This window comes from Lolium rigidum, chromosome 4, assembly GCF_022539505.1.
Source record: "Lolium rigidum isolate FL_2022 chromosome 4, APGP_CSIRO_Lrig_0.1, whole genome shotgun sequence".
Lineage (NCBI taxonomy): Eukaryota > Viridiplantae > Streptophyta > Magnoliopsida > Poales > Poaceae > Lolium > Lolium rigidum.
The window spans coordinates 139,686,239-139,709,483 of record NC_061511.1 but is presented as its reverse complement, the minus strand read 5'-3'; the positions used below and the strand labels follow the sequence as shown (position 1 = coordinate 139,709,483).

General features: G+C 41.9%; 2 protein-coding genes across 2 annotated transcripts; both read right to left on the bottom strand.

Annotated features, from left to right (window-relative positions):
• Positions 1-1,048: 1,048 nt before the first annotated feature.
• Positions 1,049-6,312, bottom strand: LOC124705814 (trafficking protein particle complex subunit 13). The gene is made up of 12 exons (XM_047237501.1): positions 5,934-6,312; positions 5,767-5,851; positions 5,021-5,151; positions 4,823-4,925; positions 4,725-4,739; positions 4,217-4,362; positions 3,925-4,120; positions 3,691-3,765; positions 2,753-2,869; positions 2,211-2,255; positions 1,325-1,423; positions 1,049-1,238 (listed from the first exon to the last, which is right to left on the bottom strand). The coding sequence occupies exons 1-12, from the start codon at positions 6,281-6,283 to the stop codon at positions 1,218-1,220; spliced, it is 1,383 nt and encodes a 460-aa protein (XP_047093457.1). The 5' UTR covers positions 6,284-6,312; the 3' UTR covers positions 1,049-1,217.
• A 371-nt stretch (positions 6,313-6,683) lies between these two features.
• LOC124705813 (mediator of RNA polymerase II transcription subunit 16) lies at positions 6,684-17,055 on the bottom strand. The gene is made up of 16 exons (XM_047237500.1): positions 16,923-17,055; positions 15,746-15,814; positions 15,444-15,532; positions 14,949-15,061; positions 14,673-14,774; positions 14,211-14,298; positions 13,514-14,104; positions 12,490-13,108; positions 12,339-12,418; positions 11,578-11,660; positions 10,798-11,034; positions 10,300-10,477; positions 9,592-10,118; positions 8,627-8,803; positions 7,356-7,733; positions 6,684-7,261 (listed from the first exon to the last, which is right to left on the bottom strand). The coding sequence occupies exons 1-16, from the start codon at positions 16,952-16,954 to the stop codon at positions 7,121-7,123; spliced, it is 3,504 nt and encodes a 1,167-aa protein (XP_047093456.1). The 5' UTR covers positions 16,955-17,055; the 3' UTR covers positions 6,684-7,120.
• Positions 17,056-23,245: the final 6,190 nt, after the last annotated feature.

Genomic DNA, 23,245 nt, shown 5'->3' with positions numbered 1-23,245 from the left:
TCTCTAAACCACACCTAGTTGATCCTCTATCTGGTTTAGAGTAGTAAAAGTTATAAGAGTCTGCTCCTCGGTCCTTCATATCTACTCCTCGACCAAGCTGTTTAGTATAATGTCGACCAAACCCTCCCCAATCTCCTCGTACCATTGCTGTTGTCGCCTCCGCCTACACCCGGCACCTTACTACCCACTATGACTCGCTCGCTGAAGGTTGTCGCTGATGGAATCGAGCTATAATCGGGCCACCGTGTTGTCGCCAAAAACTCCAACCATCAACCTCCTCCGAGTCACTCCATCGATGGCCGGTCATCTAGCAGACCCTACGCCGCCGGTCGATCCGTCGCAAATGACGCACGGCCAGCGTTACCGCTGACCCAGACCGCCACCATGAGATCCATCATCTCCGATTCTAGCGTGTCTGATCCAGAGGAGGAGATGGAGGAGGCTGAGCCGTTTGGAGTGCAAGCACTCACCATCATTGGGACACCGGTACCGATGGTGGAGGCATCCTTTCTTTCCCACCACGAGGCCGCACCAATGGCGTTCGGCACAATGCCTACAAGGTATCTTTGCCAATATCAGTTCCTTTGCACAATTTACGAATCTTATGAAAAAATTCTAAACATCCATTTGACAATCCAGATTTAACCTTCAGGGCGAAAACTCATGACCAATCGGACAATGGCGGTGTTTGTGCATAGTTACCTTCCTATAGACGTCATTTTGGAGAAGCTTGTTCAGAGTCAAGGTATTGTCATCTGTTTCGAGTCTCTGATTGCACCAACAGGGTTTTTGTTTTCTTTCTTTTTTACGTTTTTCGGTTATGTGCATCCTTGATGTTTTGACTCGCTCTAGTCATTATGTTGTTAATGAGGCTAGGTGTATTTGATACCATGAGAGTTTGCAAGTTGTAACATCTTTTGATGGAGGAAGTATTCTTGTATTTTTTTCATTTATTTTGCAATCTTTAATCCAAAGAGACCCTAAAATGTTAAGGGGGGAAAAACAACCAAGTTGTTCTTTCATAAGACTCCATCAGTCCGTGCTAGAATTACAGAACGAGCATGCGCTGATGCATTCAGGAGCTTGGTATAAAAGAGATGTGTTCAGTTACAACATGATGATATATGTCGCCCAACAAACGTAAGTACAACAGAATGGTTCACCCTGAAAGTCTAATCTAACACGCCAAATGGGTCTCCGGATGTGGATGCACTATTCTATTCTGCGTCGACGAAAATCTGCAAATGTTCAACAAACCAAAATGATGCCACTCACTTTAGCAAGTGGAGAGATGGAACTTGTTGGGAAAGTTACTACACTTTACCTCTATGTCTTGCAAAGGTTCATAGTGTTTCCTTTCCTGCACGGCATACAAGGTAATTCCAGAGATCTTTTGCACGCCTAGTTGGGTAGCTACCATGCTCTGCACAAGGTTATCACAGAGATAATCACTACTCATCGGTCGCATTCATACAAGGCCTCAGAAAAATGCATCACAATCTGCCTCTGATTTAATAAACTTGTAGGATAAGACAGCATACAATAGTAAAAAAAGAACAATCTACTGATTTTGATCATCAAAAGCAAAGATTTTGCTACAAGGATGCTTGTATGAAATGCAAGCTAAAATCTGGTAACTTGGTAAAGGTCCGGAGAACAGGGATATGGCACTTCAGAGAGGCTCGGGGACTATAGTTTGTGTGTTTCAACTAATTCATGACCTCATTATATATGAGTACATGGCTCTTTTTATAGGGAATATTTGACATGATGCCCTTAGAAACTAATCACTAACTTCTAGGAGAAATATTTCATCGGAAGGGATCATTATCTCAATCTCCCTAAATATTTCTATGTATATCTTCCTTAGCTCTTTATTTGATGGATTAGACTAGGTTCTGTTGTGCTAGGATGCACACGAATAAAACCTCTGCCCATAACCCATGACATGAAAACTCTAGATTGTTTCACATCCCAGTTCTTACATTATGGAAAGTGCAATCATACACTGACACAGACAAAGAAAGTCTATAAAGATTCACGGAAACAAAGTTGGAGTTGCTGAGCCACTAAGTGCACTCGTAATTCATCAAAACAATCACTTTTAGACTATATGCCATACCAAATAGGACACATTTGATGTTTCATTTGTCAAACAACAAGCAAGATATATATGCAGAGTATAAGCTATGTATGCATAGTGTTCTCACCAGGTCAAAGTTGATAGATTCAAAAGCCTCCACTAATGGCAAAACCTGTGCACAAGACAGATAAATTTAATGAGATTAGTTGCAACCCATCTCGTAGTTTACTCCAACGTAGACTTTCATTGTTTTTTAACTATTATTTAAAAATAGCGAAGAAACAAGTTCGATGATCTACACTAGCTAGTACAGATTGCTTACATCAGATATTAATAGCAGGGTGCAAAATTATTATTTACCTAAAAGCCATTAGCCTGAAAACAAAAATAAAAGATAATTCTGTTTAAGGTTTTTTAATCAGAACCACATGGCGCGATACATATCTAGAGACTACATTTGCATAACTACACCACACATGATCAGTGATTGTATCGAAGTGCAAGTCAAATGGAGCACCATCACAATTTTCACGGGACAATTGTTCAAGGAGCTGTCAGAATACAAACCATGTTCTAAATGAAATGCTCACTGATCAGACCAATCTATCTGCAGTGATCTTATCCTTGTATCACCGTAAATATTAAATAACATATAAGTCAGCAACTAACCAACTTCTGTAATCCATTGACCAGAACAGCTTTCTGTTCACCAGATATGCTTGGAGCTAGAAATACTTCAAAAGGGCCAACTGTTTTCTCTGTTTGGTTTGTAAGACATAGATTGACCTGTAGACATTAGTATAGATTAAGCAAATGAAGCAATTTGCAAAGGCATTGTCGTTATATAGGTAATATTTGTGCACTGAAGCCTAGTGGTAGATACTAGTCATAAAAATGAAAAGAGAAAAGTGAAACGTGACCGATTTAACAAAGGGAAAGCTTGAGATGCAGATGGAAGTGGGTTGTCAACTTGTCATCCAAGCAAACAGGGTTCAAATAAAAACAGTAGCTCGGGAAGACTAAGGACCAGAGAGTCGGTTCAAGGATGTAGTGAGGTAGAATTGTTGTTCAAGGCGGAAGGTAAGCTAAGAGCACGTGTGAAGTATGTTATCGCCCATTGCTGCAATTAGCCAATTACACAAGCCAACTAGGAAAAGATAACATCTCATCAGGGACATGAACGAACAAATACTTGACAAACTGGATATAGACTGACCCATTTTTATATGTGAACATCAGGGGGAAAAGTCGGAGAACCCTAGTGGAATTAAAAGAAAGATCAACTATATAGAGGGTCCACATCCACATGACCTGGCAGAAAGATTGCAAGACCAGCCCAATATCACACCCAGAAGCAGGATAAGCTAAGAATATATTACAAGGAAAAGCAGAAGCAAACTCAATCATTTTTAACCTCCATCTAGAACTCCCAAGAAGGAAAGTTCCTTAAACTTCACAGAACTCTAAGACCTAAGGTTTTGCCCTTCCACCACAATTGTGAAAGAAAATTCCATCATGCATGACTAACTAACTGTATTAGCTGACTATTCAGGACGAGTATTTTAGGCTGTAAAATTTTAGATGAATGTTAACCAAAAATTACTTACAATAAATGGTCTTTCTATAAATATGACAGCTGGAACTTTCACAGCACGAAGGTCAACATCTTTGCTTGGTGTGGGCTGCCAAAAAGAAAAGGCAGGTAAAATTATAGAACTCGACAATCATTTTTATTTCAGGTTTAACAGGAAAAACTGAATCGACACTGATCTAGTTAACAGGTTTAAAGGGTCAACACATAACATTAATAGTAAAAAAATAGAGGCCGGGAGGTTGCTGACAGTGCTATGAATGTTCTGAGTTTGCAGACGCCCTGGTTCGCCAAGATTTGTCCGCCATGTAATCTGAAATTTACCAAGTATACTGCTTCCCTCTGTCTTTGTTTGACCAGACTCATCGGACGATGGTCTAAGCTGATATAGATAATTGTATATTCCTCCTCCAGCTCTAATCAGAATTGGTTGTTTGCAGAGGTCCCTGTATAGAAATAACAAACCCAGAAGCCATTCATTTATTAATGTGGCAGAATTAAAATGCTGGCATCGACAAGCTTGTTTTCAGCGCTCAGATTACCGTATTGTAGACTTCACCACTGAGGGATGTTCATCAGCTTCTAATATTGTAGCGCTCCACTGTTGGGCAGGTTCAAAATCTACTTGATCCATGTAAAGGTTAGATTTTGTGTGATTCTCAATGCAGGCTTCCAGATATGTTGTATCCTGTCAGGAATGATCATATTATGAAGTTCAATATCAGCATGGTGAATTATTAAATGGAATAAACAATACATAGTACATAATAACATTTTAAAGGGAATAACCCCACTAATTTAAGATAATAGATTGTTACAACAGATTAGAATAAACCAGGGGGAAAGAACCACTCGGTCAATATGAAAAGAGAAGGTGGACTTCAATTGCTACAGCATATAATCTAAACATAGAAACAAGGACATAGTAATCTATATGCAAGTGTGTAATGATCTTTGAAAGCATATTCATTTGAGAGTCCCTAAAGAAGATGCCTATATTTAATCAAAGGACTTACAGTCATTTACACTTGCAAGCATGAGGTAACCTACCTTGATGGTGCGAACCTGAAAAGAAAAGCAAAGAAAAATTATTGATTCGACTAGAAAACATAAATCAGATATACATATAAATGTGAGAACTAAAGTACCTTTGTTCGAACAGACAATGGGTTTGAAACAGTGAACTTGAAGAACTGAGGAAGATATTTACGCTCCGCATCACCGTCATTATACAAAGCAGTACAGACAAGCCTGGATTCAATCACCACAACCAAATCAAAAGTGAAGATTGCTATATGCACCAAAACAATAGTTATGAAAGTTAAATAAAAGGAAAAGGAGCATACGTATGTGCACCCAGTTCTTTGACATCATGCTCGACGATAAAATCATATCTACCCCCTGATCTAATCGATTCAACAGGAGATTTTGATGTATCCAGAAGAAGTATCCTCTGTCTCTCGGTTTGTATTTCTGCCTAATGTGATTAAGGTTAGCAAAAGTTTATGACTGAATAAGCCGAAGCTGTATGAGAGAGCAAAGCCTACAATTCATATGAATACAAAGCAATACTTAAGTGCCACAAAGTTTAACGCAGAGAAACCTGCCAATCTATGGACAGAATTAGTGTCAATGCATAACAAGAACCATCCACATCAAAACTAATGAAACTACTTGGATGCATAATTTCTTACATGCGCTGATCACATAACACATATTTCTAACTCGACTAAATCTTTGGAACACAGCACAATGAAACTATAATGTACAAATTATTACAACTGACTGATCCAGTAACTGAACATCCATTACCATAAGCAAAGCGATCCAGCAATTGAACTTAACGATAGGCCATGACTGCAAATGTGCGAACTAAGGCTATCATTGGTCATGACTGCAGAGATAAGAGCAAAGGCTACCTTCCGACATGAACGCAATGACGAGAATACATGGCAAAAGCATTAACCTAGCAGTTTAACTGAATGTGCTGGCAATTTGCAACAAGCAGTAACTCGACCCATTTGATGCAATTATTTCTGTCTAAAAATGATGCAATTCAAACATGGTGAGACAAAAAAAAAAGTGTCAACACCTTGATAATGACTTCCCTGGCTTCCAAGCCGGAGCTGTTGTTGATGCTGATGTAGCTGCAGAATGTCTCCCCCAAATAGATCGCCCTAGCCACAGACACACAAGCATCAACGCAAGCGCTTACCCAGCGTTGCACACAGCATTCTAGAAGGAAACGGAAGAGCGAACCCGAAGGCCTGTGGGAGGACGAGGAGTCCGGGGGGAGCGAGGGCGTCGGCGGTGTCGTGGAGGAGGAAGCGATCGCGGAAGGTGAAGTCCCCGGGGACGGTGGTGGACGCGCCGGAGTCAGGCGGGTGGAGGAGTCCCTGCAGCACGTCGGCGGCAGCGGAGGGGTCGGGAGAGGTGAGCGCGTCCTCGGGGAGGAAGACGTCGCGAGGGTCGAAGCGGAGGAGCGCGGCCGGGTCGGGCCGGAGCGAGGGGCGGGACAGCCGCATCACGCGGAACGCCAGTGAGTGATTCTGCTGCGCCGCCGCCGTCGTCGGGGCCGGCGGCTGCGCGCCGGTGTAGGGCGACGACATCGCCGGCGATGTGCAGAGAGATCTGGATGTGATCTCGTTTCAGAAGCTGCGTCGCGGGCTCCCGGCACTCGACAGACTAGCTGCTAGTTAAGACGAAACCACAAGGTGCAATCAAAAGTTGTTTCTTTCCACCGAGCGTATGTAGGAGTACATCAGTAAATTGCTTTTTCGCGATGGAGCTGAAGAACTTGTTGATTTGTAGTGTAAGAACTTCGAACCAGTCCTATTAAAAAAATTACGCGAGTTCTATTTGAGTTTCAATGATTGGAATTCCTGTTCAGCACGCCACGATCACGTCAGCAGAAAGGAATAAACGAAGCATAAAACCCATCTTAAAGTGAAACGTCTTGCCACAAGATGATACTACCTGCCAGAGGAAAGGTTATTTAACAACATTGGCTTCCATGAAACATAACATTTGCAGTAACTTCACACAAATTTTCAATAAGATTGAGTGTATTTTTCGTTAAAGCAGTCCAGTACCCGTAAAGGATCAGGGGGGATCACCATCTTATATGACTAGCAGTTTACCAAAATCAAGCACTAGCAGTACTCGTGTAAGTGCATAGCCCATCTAACATCTTTCATCCAACATTGGGATACATTTATACACATAATGATCGCACAAACCTGTCTCCTAATACAACTACATTTTTACACAGCCGTCAGAGCTAAGCCTGTGTATCTGCTTTGAGCCTATGATCTCTGCAGGTAAATAACAGCGCTGGGGCCTTAAGACGAAGTTGTCCAACAAGGGAACCAACAATGCTGGTTCAGACTTGGCTAAACAAGCTACTGACTAACTGGGAAGAATCAGCGTGGTGAAGGTGTCAACAATCACACAACTTTCACCCATGACCCACCACACATTGGACATGCCTGTGTCCACCTGCTGATCCACCATGCCTCACGTTCATTTGCCGGGTTTGGGCCACCAGGCTGCGCAAATGCACAAGTTTGCCGCAAACACCGTATGCACTGCAAAAGAGAGGGCAGCCATATTTGAAATTAGGCACACGTAAACTGGATAGGATACGCTAAGAAAGCTGGATGCAAAGCAACTCATACTCACCTTATACCATTCACCTTCAAGACCTGTTCTCCACACGGCTGTGATAACATCTCGTCGAGACCCCATCACACCTAGATAAGTTCCAAGACCCATAGATGTTTTCAGACCAAATGCTGCATCTCTTTCAGATAAGCGGCGCTTTCTTGGCCAAAGACTTTGAATCCCAAGGTTAGTGTTGCCATCCTCTTCCATGTCGGATGAACGAGAGTTGCCACCAATTTTCAGATGTGGCATATTATCTAATGGACCAAGATCATCTGGTTCTGACCAGGGCCCTCCAAACATGTTGCGCCTATGCCATTCTTCAGAAGGAGGTTGCAGTTCTAATTCTCGAAGTAAAAGACCAGCAGCATCAGCTCCTCGTGGACGAGGCATATTCTGCAATAAGGGCAGAATTAAATGGACACATATATAGCACAATGCATATTCAGATCAGTGCACAACCTCTCCACACAGTTCGCTCAGAATGGCACGCCCAACTCATAAAAAATACCTGTTGAGGCTCTGAGCTCTGAAGTCTGAACCTCTAACAAGTGTTACAAGCAGAGGTACAAAGAGTAGATTGTACTGACAGGTCGATGGACCATAGCCCACCCTGCTATTTGCATATAATATTTCACTTGGTTTTAATTATCATGTATTGCAACTTGCAAGTACCGAAATCACTCAAGTAACTAAAATGCAGAAGAAATATTCTTTTAGGAGCTCAATACAACATTCATTATATGGGCAAGTTAAACGGATATCCATTTTGGCTCATAGGTGTAGATGAACCCATTACCCAAAAAACATATTTCAAAATGTTAAAAAAGTCTGAACAAAAATTCTAGGTGTACATTTCGACATTCTCTGTCCACACACAAAATCTCACAAAAAAATAGAGTAATATTTTATGTGACTTGTGTAAAAAAGACAAATTTCGGTGCTTCAATATAGCTTCTCACGAGATTTTTTTGGGGTTTTTTACACAGCCCACAAAAAATGTCTTTTCCCCACAAAAGTTTTTGTGCAAACAAAACATTTTCGGATGTACATTCAGGAAAAAAAAAGATCAGATTTTTTGACGTTTTGCAAGACATTTGCAATGCATTTTTCATAATAGGTGCATTTAGACCCATGAGCGAAATCACCATGAAAGTTAAAGTACTACAGAACAGACGAATACTAGATTCTCTGTTCCTATGATCCCATATTATTTCAAACATTGGAGACCAACAGAATATGCATAACTTACAACAGGCAGAGCGTCGTATAAGAAGTATGTACTGTACCTGCATATGGGGACCAAGAGATGCTTCCACTACCTCTGGCAGCACAGTGTAAGTGCCATCGATGAAGTGCAACCTTATAATAATGTTGCTGGTACCAACCTGAGAAACAGGCAATGGATGCTGCAAACTTGACGTCCTTCGACAAAGATCAACCAATATGAGAAAAAGGACCTTCACCTGCAACAATGAAACAATAATCTAGTCATTATACTTTGTATACAACTAAGTATTCCACGAACAAACTTAATTAGTAAAACTATAACAGAAGCATGTCAGCCATATCACTAGTAGAGATATATAGTACTCCCTCCATTTCAAATTAACTGACCCCGATTTGTCTAGATCCGAATGTATCTAGACACAAATGTGTCTAGATACATGCATATCTAGACGAATCTTCGGCAAGTAATTTGGAATGGAGGGAGTAGGTAATTATCCGATCAAATCGTTTGTGTCTAGATACATGCATATCTAGACGAATCTTCGGCAAGTAAGTCGGAATGGAGGGAGTACGCAATTATCCAATCAAATCATTATTATTGTCTTACAGCATCTCTGAACAAGTTAGCTACTCACGGGTCACATATAGCATACAGATATAGCACACCACACAATAGCTTACATAGATGGTTGGTCAGGACACGACAGATGCAGGAGATTGATTTTCAAATTGAAGGAGCAGAAACAATGTCAGGAATCTAAAATTGTCATCGGTAGTATGTTCAGATAAAATAATAATTTTAGCCAGTTTGGTAGGTGATTTAACTTTGACACGGTCCACTCTCTCTCCAACATTTTTGCACTTCTATTTCGTTCATATTATTTAGTCAATGAAACATGCAAAATCGTTAATGAACAACACAATCAGTGCTTCTCTTAAAAAGGCAAGTGTTACCGCAGTTTAATGAACAAAATCTCAAGGTAATCAAAATGAACTCGTACTAATCAATTATTTTGTTTGTTACCTCATCTGACGTATAACCCTGTCCAGCATTGCCAGAACCAATTCTAACAGACTTGCCCATTGGATTTTCTTCGAGACCCTTGGCTCCAAGAACCAACTGTCCACGTGCAGTTGGACCATCTTCCATTTTGGCAGCCCCTAGACCAGATCTTGCTGCAGAAACTGCAGAACTATTGTCCTCTATCTTACCGTTCATCAAGTGCTGTATTTTCTGCATGGCAGAATCAGGATTTTTCTGTGCATTTGCGAGCAATCTTGGTGACTGCCTTCTCCGGAAAAGCAAACAAAATAGCAGCAACTGGCATAATCTATGAAGGAAATGGCAGTCGCCAATAAGTCTAACAGCAGGTGTCCCAGGAAAAGTTCCTGTGTTGATGCTGATTGGCATAAATGATGACCTCCCACTAACTGGATTTGGTGCTGCGTTGGTAGCACCATCAGCAGTGTTGCTAATCTTAGCAATCGCACCTTGGACCCACTCTTGCATTTGTGAGCTCCCAGTCGTAGATGCTACTCCACTTTGATTACCTGTAAATTGCCAGAGAGGGAATATCACATGCTAAGCAGCAATGCTAGATGGGAAAGTACAGTAGCAACTCAGCATTTGCCAAGCATGAAATGACAGATGAAATATTTTGAGGTGCTTCTGTTCTGCACAAACTACAGAAATGCAAAAGTTTTAGCAAGATAGCAGGAACTAAAAATTAACCTTGGTTATTTGATGGTGATGGGGAACTGTTGGTTGGACTAGTAACCATATTCCTGGAACTGCCTGAACCAGAAGATGCTCCTACAGCATGGCTAGCCAAAGTCCGACAGAAACTTGCATACCGCCGCAAGCGTGTGATGAAATGTGATGCTAAATCAAGAACAGCATCAACATAACCCTGCATTCCAATGCTAAAAAGATAAGTAAATCGACAGAATAATACCCTAAAGTTTCTATGCATACAGCTTATGTTCAAATATATAACAAGGCAATTTAGTCAGAGCATAAGAGGCAGATGATGGGTTACACCTAACGTAGGGAAAGCAATGCTCAGAATAAAGGAAGTTCAATGCCATTTACGTACAAGTGCAAACAGAATGCCCCAAATTACCAATGCTCCGCAAGTACCAAATGCATAAAAGCAAAACCAATTAATGATAGCAAGTTATATTTAAGCTCCATGACAATGAAATGGAAACAACAGGAAGTAAAGTAGACCTGGATGTTTGGAAGTAGAGCTGGGTCAACCGTCATTTTGTCAGGCTCAATGTTAGACAGCATATCACTAGAAGCATGCCAGGGTTCAGGTAGCAGAGTTGATGGATTTATCAGGGCAGACTCTATTCCCTTGCCTAGCATATCCAGAAGCAATCTTGCTTGCATGTCCAATACAAGTGCTCTGACATCTTGAGCATTTGTTCCTTCCAATAGCCTACACTTTATCCTATCGAGGTTCTGCATGCAGTAAATCAACCAATAAGTTTTAGAAAGTTAAAGGCTAATCCATGTGCCAAGAAAACCATTTTCTTGCCAAGTAATGTAAGGTGCTAATCTTAACATCGCTGCTTGATAAGGCGGCAATGCGTATCAGGTGCTTATGCATATAAATAACCCCTAATTATTAAATAACATATCTGGCCAAGCATATATAAGGTACAAGTGTTTGGTGAAGCGGCTATGTTATCTCTAAGGTTTCTGTGACGTAATGTCACTCTTCACTCCAAAGCAGTGCCAGTAAATATGTAAATCACAAGGCTAGTGCTACAAAAAGAAGCGAAAGGAGGCTGTATTAAATTAAAGCATATGTATATGCATCTCCCTTTGTGATTGCAGGGAGAAAAATGGTAGAAGAACCATGGTAACTGATAAATGCACAACCTCAATAGGTCAAGAAAATGATTAGACACATCTACTGCACAGTAAGCAAGTCCATTATAGCAGATAAGTAATTGAAGGCAGTGCTACAAACTGCGCATAGTGAACCACAACATCACTTACAGGACAGTGTTGTTGCCTCTGTTGCATAGTTGGAAGACAATGGAAATCAGTATCCAGCAAGGCTATCACACTGTTAAGTGACACTGAAATAGAGAGGGAGTTTAAATTCTTTCTTAGTATAAATCACATGTTTCCAATGTATGCAACAAGTAGTAATATATAATGAAACAGAGACATTGCAGTTGCTCGGGAAATTCTGTCATGTCATAGCAGAAAAGAAAAGAACAACATACTCCCTCTGTCCCAAATAACGTGCTCAACTTTTTCTAGATACAGATGTATCATAACTAAAATGTGTCTATATACTACGGTATCTAGACAAAGTTGAGCAAGTTATTTTGGGACGGAGGGAGTATTATGGAATCTTGATATGGAACATGAGGTAAAAAAGCATATTTCAAGATGAGATAGATGCATGCACACAGTTCCAAGCTGGTGCTTGCAAAGCCATTTGCCCCATTTCAGATAATAGGGTTTTCTGTATATGACAAAACATGAACCTCCTCCCACTATTTTTGGACCAAGTACTCCTCCCAATATGGTCTGTTTTTGCAGAGAAGAATGTAACCTAGTACTTGTACCACTATCCCTTTGATTTTTACGGATCAGAAACATCATTTTTCGTTCAGTTCAGCCCTAAAATAGACTTGCATAAACCGAAATGCCAGTTATGGAAATTGTGCAGGGCAACAGACTTCGCTTCAAATTACATGGACAGCTCAAACAAATTAAACTGCACAAACTACAACTTCGTTACTTACCAATACCATCTTCAGCAGCACTCTGTGTGCAACCAACAGCATCCCACCAATCCACACCAGCCAGCAAACTCCACCAAAATCTGCCAACACAATGCAACTGTAAGATGGAAATAAATCATTTCAATCAGCTCATATTACGTGGATTGCATACCTATCTGCTATTGCCCGTTCCCACACAGCTGAGCTGACCTTTGTCTGAGCATTAAGAATGGCAGGAGGAAGCACACGTATTATCTTTAGTATGGTTCGATCTTTGAATGTGTCATGCCATACTGATGCCAAGCAACAGCTGGTAGAGGAGAAGGCTGGCTGAGCAATTGATGAGCCAACATTGACATGATAGCTGTCAACCTGATCAAAATTTGGGCCTGAGAAAATGTGCACTCCACCACGCAGGAAAGCAACAGCAACCTCACCACCATGTGCAGAATAAACTATTTGGGCCAGTTGTCTAACATCATTCGGAAGATCATAAGGATCAAAACTAAGTCTGTTTGCCCTGTCAACACTGCAGTCAGAAGAGCTCCGTTCATCTGAAGTTGTTGGCATTGGAACATATGTTTGAGGATTTTTAAGGTCTTCTGTTGGTGGAATGCTTTTGTTAACCCTAGTGGACCAAACAGTTTGCATAGGAGGCTGCCCACCAAAGCTAGACGGGCTTCCAAATATTGGGTGAAGAACAACAGGTTGAAGTGAAGATTCCCAGCATTGGACTCTCCATCCAGTGATGGAAGGTCCTTCGTCGGGGTCATACGGAGACATATACTGCCCTGCAATGATTTAATGATTGTCAGTAGAAAAAATAAACAAAACAGTAGATAAGAGGAACCAATTCAGCTAATAATATTCAAGATATCATCATATCAACAGTTAGGACCAATAAATACTGAGAAGAGTTTACATGTGTTAGTAAATGATCGAGAGCTTTTATGACCATGGCACAGACCACATCAGCAAGACATCAACAAACAGCTAGAACGAAACATGTTCAGAGGCCTACCAGGCTGTCAGGTGTACAAGCATAATGACCTCGGTTTTTTCCTTGAGATATCAATTGGATTCTTGGAGATGCACGTAATAAGAGATGTATGATGGTAACAGAAGAAATTACAACAGTCCTTCTGAGATTGCATAGCATTGTACTAATTGATTCCTCAATTAAACTGTATACGCACCTTCAACAATTACAACTGTAATGACTCCTCCTCCTCGAGTGGGATCAAAAGCAACTGAAGTAACCCCAGATCCCCATGTTGTAGTAGTGGCTGACTGGGCAGCAGCTTCAGGACTGACATAAGCTGAAAAATTGGAAACCGGGCAACAATGGATGGATGCAGCCTCAGTAATCTCATTATCTATCTGTTTTCTTGTTTGTGCACCCTCAGAAACAAGGTAATCTTGCAAGGAAAAGAGATACGCTGCTAATGGAGCAAAACCAGTCCAGGAAGGGGGGTTCAGAGATGGAGGAAGAGGGCTTGTTGCATTTATCTTTGCAGTTGCCTGAATACCATTACCAAGACCAGGCATCACCTCCCAAACCACTACAGTGGAAGGATTGACAAGGGGAACACCAGCAACATGTAAAGCTCCAGACTCAGTAATAATAGCATCAGCAGCCATTATACCGCTGGGGCCTGCTCCAAGAAGCCCTTTGCTAGTGGAAAACCATCTAGGTTCTGCTGAGTTTTTAGAAGGCCACTGTGACCAATGAAGCTGGACAGATCCTGATGAAAATACAGAACAAACACATAGAATATTTGGCCATCCTGCTGCAGTAAACAAGATTGTGTCAGAGTAAAATAAAACACACTTGAAGCAAGTCTCCACCCAACAAAATACTTATCTTTACAGGAATACATTTGGCTCACCAACCTGAATTTTGAGGGTGTTGTGTAAGGAATTTTTCCTCAAACGTTTTCATGCTTGAAGAAGAACTGGAGTTTGTAGGAAGCCATCTGTACTGCAGAATCAAGGAAAGTAAGAAATTCAGCAGCAGCTAGTAATTGTCAGGCTAAATAGGTAATCAAACACGGATGCAGTACACCCAGAAAAATAAACTAACAAACCAACTGAAACATACAAGGTGGTGTAATATCCGCAAGCTGGACCTATTATTGAATAGGTTCATATTCACTAGATAATACAGTCAAAAACTATGTGAGGTCATATGGTACAAAAAGAATGAATGGTCCAATGAGGCATAGAAATCTACACAGGTACACCAGGATACCAGGTCCCTGAATAGCACATGTAGGTAAAGTGTTGGTTCAATCGTGAGGCAGTACATCACAGCTTATCAAGCAAGCAGAAAATAGGAGCACATTAACAACATACCGGAGAAACTCCAGACAACCACTTGGTAACCACAGAAAGATCTTGACGCCATTCATGTTCACATTGCCAGGAGCTGGAGTCACGTACGAGATTAACAGGACCCTTCACCATGCCAAAAAGAAACTAACCCGATTATTAAAATGGCATCAAATGTATGAAGATAAAGAAAATCCTGAATATTAAAAACTGAATATTTTAATAAAATAGAACTAGATCCCATCCACACACAAAAATGCATTACTATGCGATTGGACTTCGAAGAAGAGAATTGCATACCTTAGTTGGCTGTGTCCATATAGTAATCCTCCCATGAAAATTTGCCACTAATAGTGAACGAGGGCATGACCGAGGAGACCATTCAATGAACTGAACAAAGTCACGTGGAGAATCTGTCCGATTAACAATGTAATTAGACAGGAAACTGGTCTTTTCTGGTTGAAGACAATTCGCACATGCAAACAAATTACAGCATGTATTTGTGATTTTAAGTTGTACTCCCTCCTTGCCAGAATGTGGTGCACATAAGTTTTTGTAAAAGTCAAACGATGTGAAGTTTGACAAGGTTTATTGACAAAATTATCTATATCTACATTGTCAAATGTATATCTAGATGTTGATTTTTTTCTGCATACTTGATCAAACTTTACATCGTTTGACTACTCAAAAAAAACTTATATACATTGTAGCAAGGAGGGGGTACATGTGGATTGTACCAATGCACAGGATAGAGGATGCGAGAATATTTAGAGTAACGGATAAATAGATATTTACCTGCTCTCACATTGAAAACAGCACATTCTGTCGGTCTCTCAGGATTCAGTATGTGTATAGGAATCCAAAAAGGTGGACTTGAATTAGAGCTGAAAGTATACAATGCATTAGTTTGCAGGAAAGAAAATTCACTAACGAAAATTGGCAAATAAACTTTTCTGCGAAATGATTATAGATAACTAACGGAGAACCTCTATATTAAAATGGCTAACAAAATTATATGATTCTGCCATCTAAACGTTCCTTCGTGGACAAGTGAGGAACAGAGTAAACTTGGGGTAGTGGATGGAGGAATATCTGACCTCGGAATCCGTGCACAAGTCTCTGATGCACATGCGATTTCATTCAGCTTCCCACACCAAGCAACAGCGCTGCAATTGAAAGACCACCAAGATGAGTATAATTTACAAGTTTTCAATAAATAGTACAGCAAATCAGAGTAGGCACACTAGGCCTACCAGATTTAAGCAGTTATACAAGAAGAAACTTGTTCACAAAAGTTTTTGAGGAGAACTTCAAGTTTGTCACCACGCGAGCTAACATATCAATATAATAATCGCATCTTTAGGTCTAACCAGTTTAAGATCACAAAGTATTATTAGCTCCTAAAAGCGTGAGCGAGAGAGAGATATTGGTATCAAAACCCACCCATGGTTCCGGAAACCAGGAAAACCCCCCACAGAATCATAAGGGCTTGTTTACTTGTAACGTGTTTGAAGTGTATTCCGGAGGATTCGGGGAATTATTCCAGATCTCGTAAAATCCCCCACAAACCATCCAAAAAAAAATTGTCTACACTAGATAAAAACTATCCACCATACTAGCGTATTGGGGTGGAAGTGTATTTGAAGGGATTGGGTGAAATGGAGGGATTCACCAAAACAGCTCTCATCCCAAACCCCTTGGGGGGTGAAAATACCAGAGAAGTAAACAAGGCCTAAAGGTGCAGCATGCAAATTGGCTAGAGAAGCTATTACCCGGCCACTAGACTCGTCGAACAAGAAAAAGACTGCAACAGATTAGCATGTTTAACCAAGCAATTACAGTCGCACCCTAGTGTGGCCGATAATTGGTGTCAGCACCTGGCAATTTATTTCAGAAACACTAGCTGTAGGAGGACCAATAAAACTCCACGAGATCTGCTCATGGGATGTGAATATTGTAAAATTGGATGTCATCACGTTTACTCCGGCTTGGGAAGAGTGACCAGCTTGACCGCATTAAGCTTGTCGACTGTAAGCCTGTGACCCGAGTTGCAGCTTGATTATGCAACCCAAAACATAATTATAATTTTGCGGCCACAGTAAACGAAACTACTAGCACAGTTCTGTCCACGCGCTAACCTATAGAATGAGCACAGCTACGCATTTTCCACTTGTCGCACGAAAATAAAAACGAAAACACGCAAATCAAATTTCAATTTCGGTCGAGCACGAGGCGCAAGTAAAAGCAGCCCGTGGGCGACTGGAGCGGGCAGACCTGAAGTTCCTGCAGAGTTCAGGCACGCGCATCTTGTGGCGGAGGCTCTCGGGGGGCTGCTTGAGGCGGATCCGGAACACGATCGCCGGTGAGGACGTACCGTGCGGCACTCCAGCACCCCCTCCCCCGTCCACATCCGCAGCTCCACCACCGCCCACGCCGCCATCAACCTCCATGGCCTCGCCCGCTACAGCCACCTCGGCCGGCTCGGAGCCGCCCCCGACCCCACCATCCAACCCCGCTACACTGCCACCACCGCCCGCGACGAGCCCGTCCTGGGTCTGCGGCAGCTGCTGCTGGTCCTTGGGCGGCGAGGAGGCGGGGATCGCGGCGTTGGCGGTCGCGGGAGTGGGGTTTGGGGGCGGGGTGGGGACGGGGACGGGGTTAGGGTTTGGGGCGGGGGAGGAAGAGGTCATAAGGACGGAGAGGGATGGGACGGGAGGGCAGGGGAGGAAAAAGGGGATGCTTAGGTCATTCGAAGCGACCGGCGGTCGCTGTCGCTGGGAAGGGGGAAGCCGGGTGGCCGCCGAGAGAGCTCGCTGTGGTGGGTGCGCCGGCGTCGCTTTCAGGTGGAGGTGGGTGGAGAAGGAGGTGGAAGGGAGATGGAGAAGGGGACGGGTCTGCCAAGGGAAACGCTGACTTGTGTTACTTCACGCTTTGCTTATTTGGCAGCACAACTTGGGGCGTGTTTGGTTGTCTGGTTCGATTTCCTGCATCACCGGGCGCAGCGAGATGGAGACATTGCGCGTTGTGAACAGGTCATGGGTCACTTTTGGCCGATCGTTTGGTAGCATGCGAGCCCTTTTACGCGCCGGAGAAGGAACCTAAGCCCCATCGTTTGGTTGCCTGTTTTCATCTCATCTTGCACGCAGGAAAATAGGAATTTGTTATTTGGTTGCTCAAATCACAAGTCCATATCCTTACCACAATTCAAATATGGTGAGATTACCATGCCATGGCATCTTACATACGATCAGAGACCACTCAGAAGAAGAAGATCCTCACGATCACCACGATAAGGAAGGCGATGATGTAATCTTTCACCCGGCTGGGACGTACCTCCGGTGGTGCTCCTTGTAGAGCATGTACTTCCTCCGGCGGTGGTCCTTGTAGAGCATGTACTTCCTCCGGCAGCAGCTGTGCTAATGGCACTACCTCATCGATGGCATGATCTTCCTGCAGCTCCTCCTCCAGGAAGCTGAGGTACTTGTTGTGCCTCCTCCAATGTTGCATATCCTCGGTAGTTGTTGTTGGAGTAGCCATTGACCTGATCTTGACGGACTCTCCATGAGCTGTAGATTCCTCGAACCCGGCCGCGAAACACCACATACCACTAGCATGGCAAAAGAAGAAGTTAGCAATCACAACAATGAAGCAATTCAGACATGAGCAATATAACAAGACAAGTATTGACAACAAATCTGAAACTAACAGGGGCATGCATATCATTCCAAAAGTCAATCAGAAGTTTATCCTACACTACCGTGGTGTCGTCCTACCACAACAACAAAAGTGGGTGTCTCATCCTACACCGCAAAGTTCACCATCACCTGAGGGGTTAGTATATACCACCTCATCATACTTACAAAAGGGGGCCAAATGTTTTTCATCCTAGCTACTGCCAGAATATACATCATCATCATCACCATCTCCATGCATGCAACCGTGATCCACCGCCTCAAGGGCACCACTACTTCTTGCCGTGGTACTTGCCAAGGTAGTTCCTCAGCCAGAGGACGCGGTGTGGCTCGATCATGCCGATGAAGCTGGATCCCTGGGCCTTGTGGTCGATGAGGTGGCTGAGGGCGACCATCAGATCATCCTCGGTGAAGCCATTTCATGGTGGCATTCCTTTCATGTCCGGTCTTCAACAAGGCCCTCTCCACTTGCCTGCACCGCTGGAAATTGCCGAACCGGGCGTTCCTCCAGGGCCTGGCCCGACGCTGCTTTAAGAAGCGGTTCCTACAACAACGCGGCTCGGCCCAGGCAACCAAACGGGCCAAAAATTTCTGGCCCGATGCGAGCCAAGGGGGATGCGAGCAACCAAACGCGCCCTTGGTTATCGATGGTAATGTTGATGCATTTCTTTTCCTTGGTTTAGAACATCTCCACCAGTTCACTTCCAAAAAAAAATTCTCCACCAGCTGCTTCTAAATAGGCATCGGCACGACTGTATGGGACGTCGCCCTGTCCTCCTAAATTATAGGGACGGCCGTTCCACACCGGTGTTTCCCATACCGGCGTTTCTAAAAAAGAATCCTATTTACACCATCTATACGATTTCAAATAATAGTTCAAACAGTTTTCAAACACATAAAATTATTCATACAGTAATTTAACATAGTTTAACACAAATACAAATGGAATTATTCATACAATAATTTAAATTTTAAATGATGTGTTCGTGGCTCCTCTCCTCGCCCACAAATGCACAGCCAGATCCACCTGAAGTTGAGCACGAGCATCTGCGTCTTCGATTTCTTCATGCATGTGAAGGAAAGCCGCGAACTCTTGGGGTACATGCTCAACTTCAGCAAGAGGCCCTTGATAATCAAATGGTTGATCATCATCTACAGGTGTGTCACGCTTGCTCTCAATGATCATGTTGTGCATGATCACACAAGCGTTCATCACCTTCCACATCTGAGACTCCGACCAAGTGAAAGCAGGGTACCTAACAACGGTGAAACGCTGCTGGCGGAGGAGGCTTGTCAGCATCAGCTGCTGCTGCTGCCGCCGGACGGCGACAATGTTCTCCTCCTCCATTAACAGCTGCACCAACATCTCGTCGTCGCTATCCATCGCGCCAATCCGCCGAACACCTTGCGGGCGGGACGAACGGACGATCGTGGCGGCAGCCTCCTACTATCGGCGAGTCGGCCAGGCACTGAGATTAGGCGTCGGCAATTTCGATGGTCGGTGGCTTCTGGACAGGCGGGGCGGAAGGCTAGCACGGGGGAGGCGATGGGAATCCAGAAGGGTTTGGAGCCGGATCGGGCGGGGGTGGGAGGTAACACGCGTGTGTGGCTAGCAGAAGGGCCCCGCGGGCGTTTTCCTACGTGGGCGAGGCTGCCGGCGCCCCAATTCGCACCCTTCGCGTAGGGGCGGACACGGGGTTGCCGACGATTCTATTGGGATCGTAACCGCTTCGACGCTTTATTGGGCGCGCCGGTGTGACCCCAATTTTGGCGTCGACCCCCAAATGGCTATCGGGGGCGCTATTGGGCTCGTCGGTGTAGATGCTCTTAGGCCACAAATATCTATCCTTTCCAACAATTTACAAATCAAACATTTTTTTAGTTTTACTATCTTTAAAAACAAAATCCCTTGGCCAATGGGTATGTAAGGTTTGTGGAATGCCCAGTTTGTAATATTTTTTACTTTTTAGGCTATATATGTACTACCGTTGATGGTTAATAATAGATGATGAAATTTTCGCAAATGCGTCGGTTGGAGGTAAGAGTTCAAATACTATATTGCCTACATATCAAAACAAAACATTAATGATATTCCCCTACAAGAACTAGTTGGAAATACCAATAAAAATGTAGATGCAACTAAATAAAAAATGTTGGTAAGAATGTATATGGGAACAACTACGACAACTTATATGGAAGGCCACCATATGGTCCTAAAAAATATACTAGTGGTAATAATAACTCCAATGATTTAGAAAATACCATTAGATCTTTTATATCAACACAAAAGGAACTAAATAATGAATTAGTAGCCGAGTTTGAAAGACAAGATGCTTTAAATGAAAAATTGGACCTTCTAACACAAGAAGTTATGTCCTTTAAAAATCTCATCCAAGCCCAAAAGAACCATGAGGATAGTATTAAATATGTGCAAGAAATAATAGACAAGTCTTAGGAGACTCTTAATATGATGGAAGAAGGAGAAGAGAAATAAACAATAATGATCACAAATGATACATAAGTAGAAGAAGTTAAAATGCTAAGTGAAACAAAAGAGCCTCTACTTGATATTGATAAATGTAGCATGCATGAACTTATTTATATTCTACAAAAGTTTTCTAATGACCCATCTATTAATGTTCATGAAGCAGGGTTTCGCTCCTACATAGCAAACTATGTAATCAAAGAAAAGATAGAAAGATTCAATAATAAAGCCATGATGCCACCAAATCTTTGGGGTGTTTGGATCCCTAAAATATTAATCACTATTGGCAAAGAGACCCATCATGCTATCTTATATCTTGGATATAGTGTCTTTGTGCGATCTACCAGAACTCAAAACTATGGAAAAATACGCAATATATATTTTGCTTGCTAATGACTCAACCACACATGCCTTAGGAAAATTAAATGATATAATGGTTGAGTTACATGTGACTTTTGTGCCTATTGATTTTGTTATCATGGACATGGGGAGTAAAGCCTCTAGTCCTATAATCTTTGGAAGACCTATTTTGAGAATTACAGGTGCAATCATTGAATCAAAGGAAGGTAATGTGAAGTTTTAATTCCCACATAAAAAGTATTACCTCCGTTTCGGTTTAACAGGCACGCACGCAGTTCAAAACAAACTTTGACCATTGATTTGGTCAACAAAATATAACTTTTATGTCTACAAAATATATATCGTTAGATTCATATGCAAAAAAGCTTTCCAATGATATAATTTTTGTGTCATATATTTCATATTTTATTGACTAAAATAATGGTCAAAGCAATTTCTTAAACTACGTGTGCGCCTGTTAATCTGAGACGGAGGGAGTACATGGAACATTTTCCAAGGAAGAAGGAGGTAGCACCAAGATACAAGCTACCACATGATCTACATGTCACTTGAACCAAGTAAGGCCTAGCTATATGGCTATAACTAAAGCGATTTGCACTCGTGTTGTATCAAAAAAGTTTCTTTTTTGGATTTCTCTCTTTTTTCAAATAAATTACCAAGTTTCACCCATTTGGATGTTTTAAAGTTGAGATACAAAAAGAGGAGTTACTAATTTTTCCATGCTACTTTTTAGTGGGTGATTTTTCTATTTTTTTTTGGCAACTCCCAAATTCACGAAAAAATCACTGAAGCTGCAACTTTCCATCCTCTATTTGCACAAAAATAGGCAAAAATTCCTGGCATGTTTAAGTGGTCGAATTAAATCTGTTTTCTTTGCAGCTAATTTTTTTAATAGATTCTTCCTATTTGTGTTTGAACGATTTCTTTGGGTTTCAGAATGATTTTCTTTGAATCTTTCGATATGCTAGAAATGTCTAGGACACAATATTCTTGCTGGACTATCAAGGATTTTTTTTCCTCTGATTTTATATTGCAGCAATCATCATTTTCTTGTACCACTAAGGTCACCCCATAGAAAAGAAATGGGAGAAAGTTTTGTGTTAAAGTTTTTTGACAAGGAATGGAGGAACACCACACCAAGAGCTATACAAGAATGGTGAATACCGCAAGCTTGAGGATGCCCAAGGCACCCCACTGGACCTACGAAAACTCTTGGTTCGCAAACCTCTCAACTTTTTTTGAGCAACATAGAATGATCGTATAAACTTAGAGCGTCTTTGTTAGTGTAATGTCTAGTTTTCCTTGGAAATAAATGAGACCACCATGATAGATATTTTGCATTCTTAGGAAAGAGATACTTAAACAAACTATCTCATGATTAAAAAAACTTGATTAGGATAAGTTGTATGCCATGAAAAGAAAAAGAGAATGAAAGCAAAAAAAACTGAAATTCAAAGTTATGCTTAGTGTTGCTAGTTTCAAATACTTTGATGAAAGATATTTTGCTACTGCCTTATATAGTGATACCTTTTGCTCATATACATGGATGTTTAATATTGAGGAGCCTTTTTGATAATAAATAATTGGCCGTATGAACACTATGGCATGCTTCTAGATCTTACTGCTAGCCCAAAAGTTCTCAAAACAAGGTAAGACTTGTCTCCAAACACCTAAAACCAAACACCCACCATGCCTACCTATGTGGCACTTTCTACTCCAAGTATAATATTGATAACCCCCAAGTGCAGGGAATCATCGCAGTACAATTTGATAAGTATTTGAGTGTAGAACCCACGAGGAGTTGAAGGTAAACTAACTATTCTCTAAAGATCTATAACCCATTTATATGGTCTTCTATGCAAAGCTAGGAGATATGGTGTGTGTGTGTGTGTGAAGAGTTTTTTACTATAAACTATAAGTGTTGAAAATAAAATGCAATGAGTAAAACAAATGCAAGGAAAGTAAAGTGCAATAAAGTAAAGTGACATGAAGTGAAGTTTAGTAACTCAAGGGAATAAGTGTTCTAGCAAATTGGTACTTCATTTGTGTGGTTGTCATGA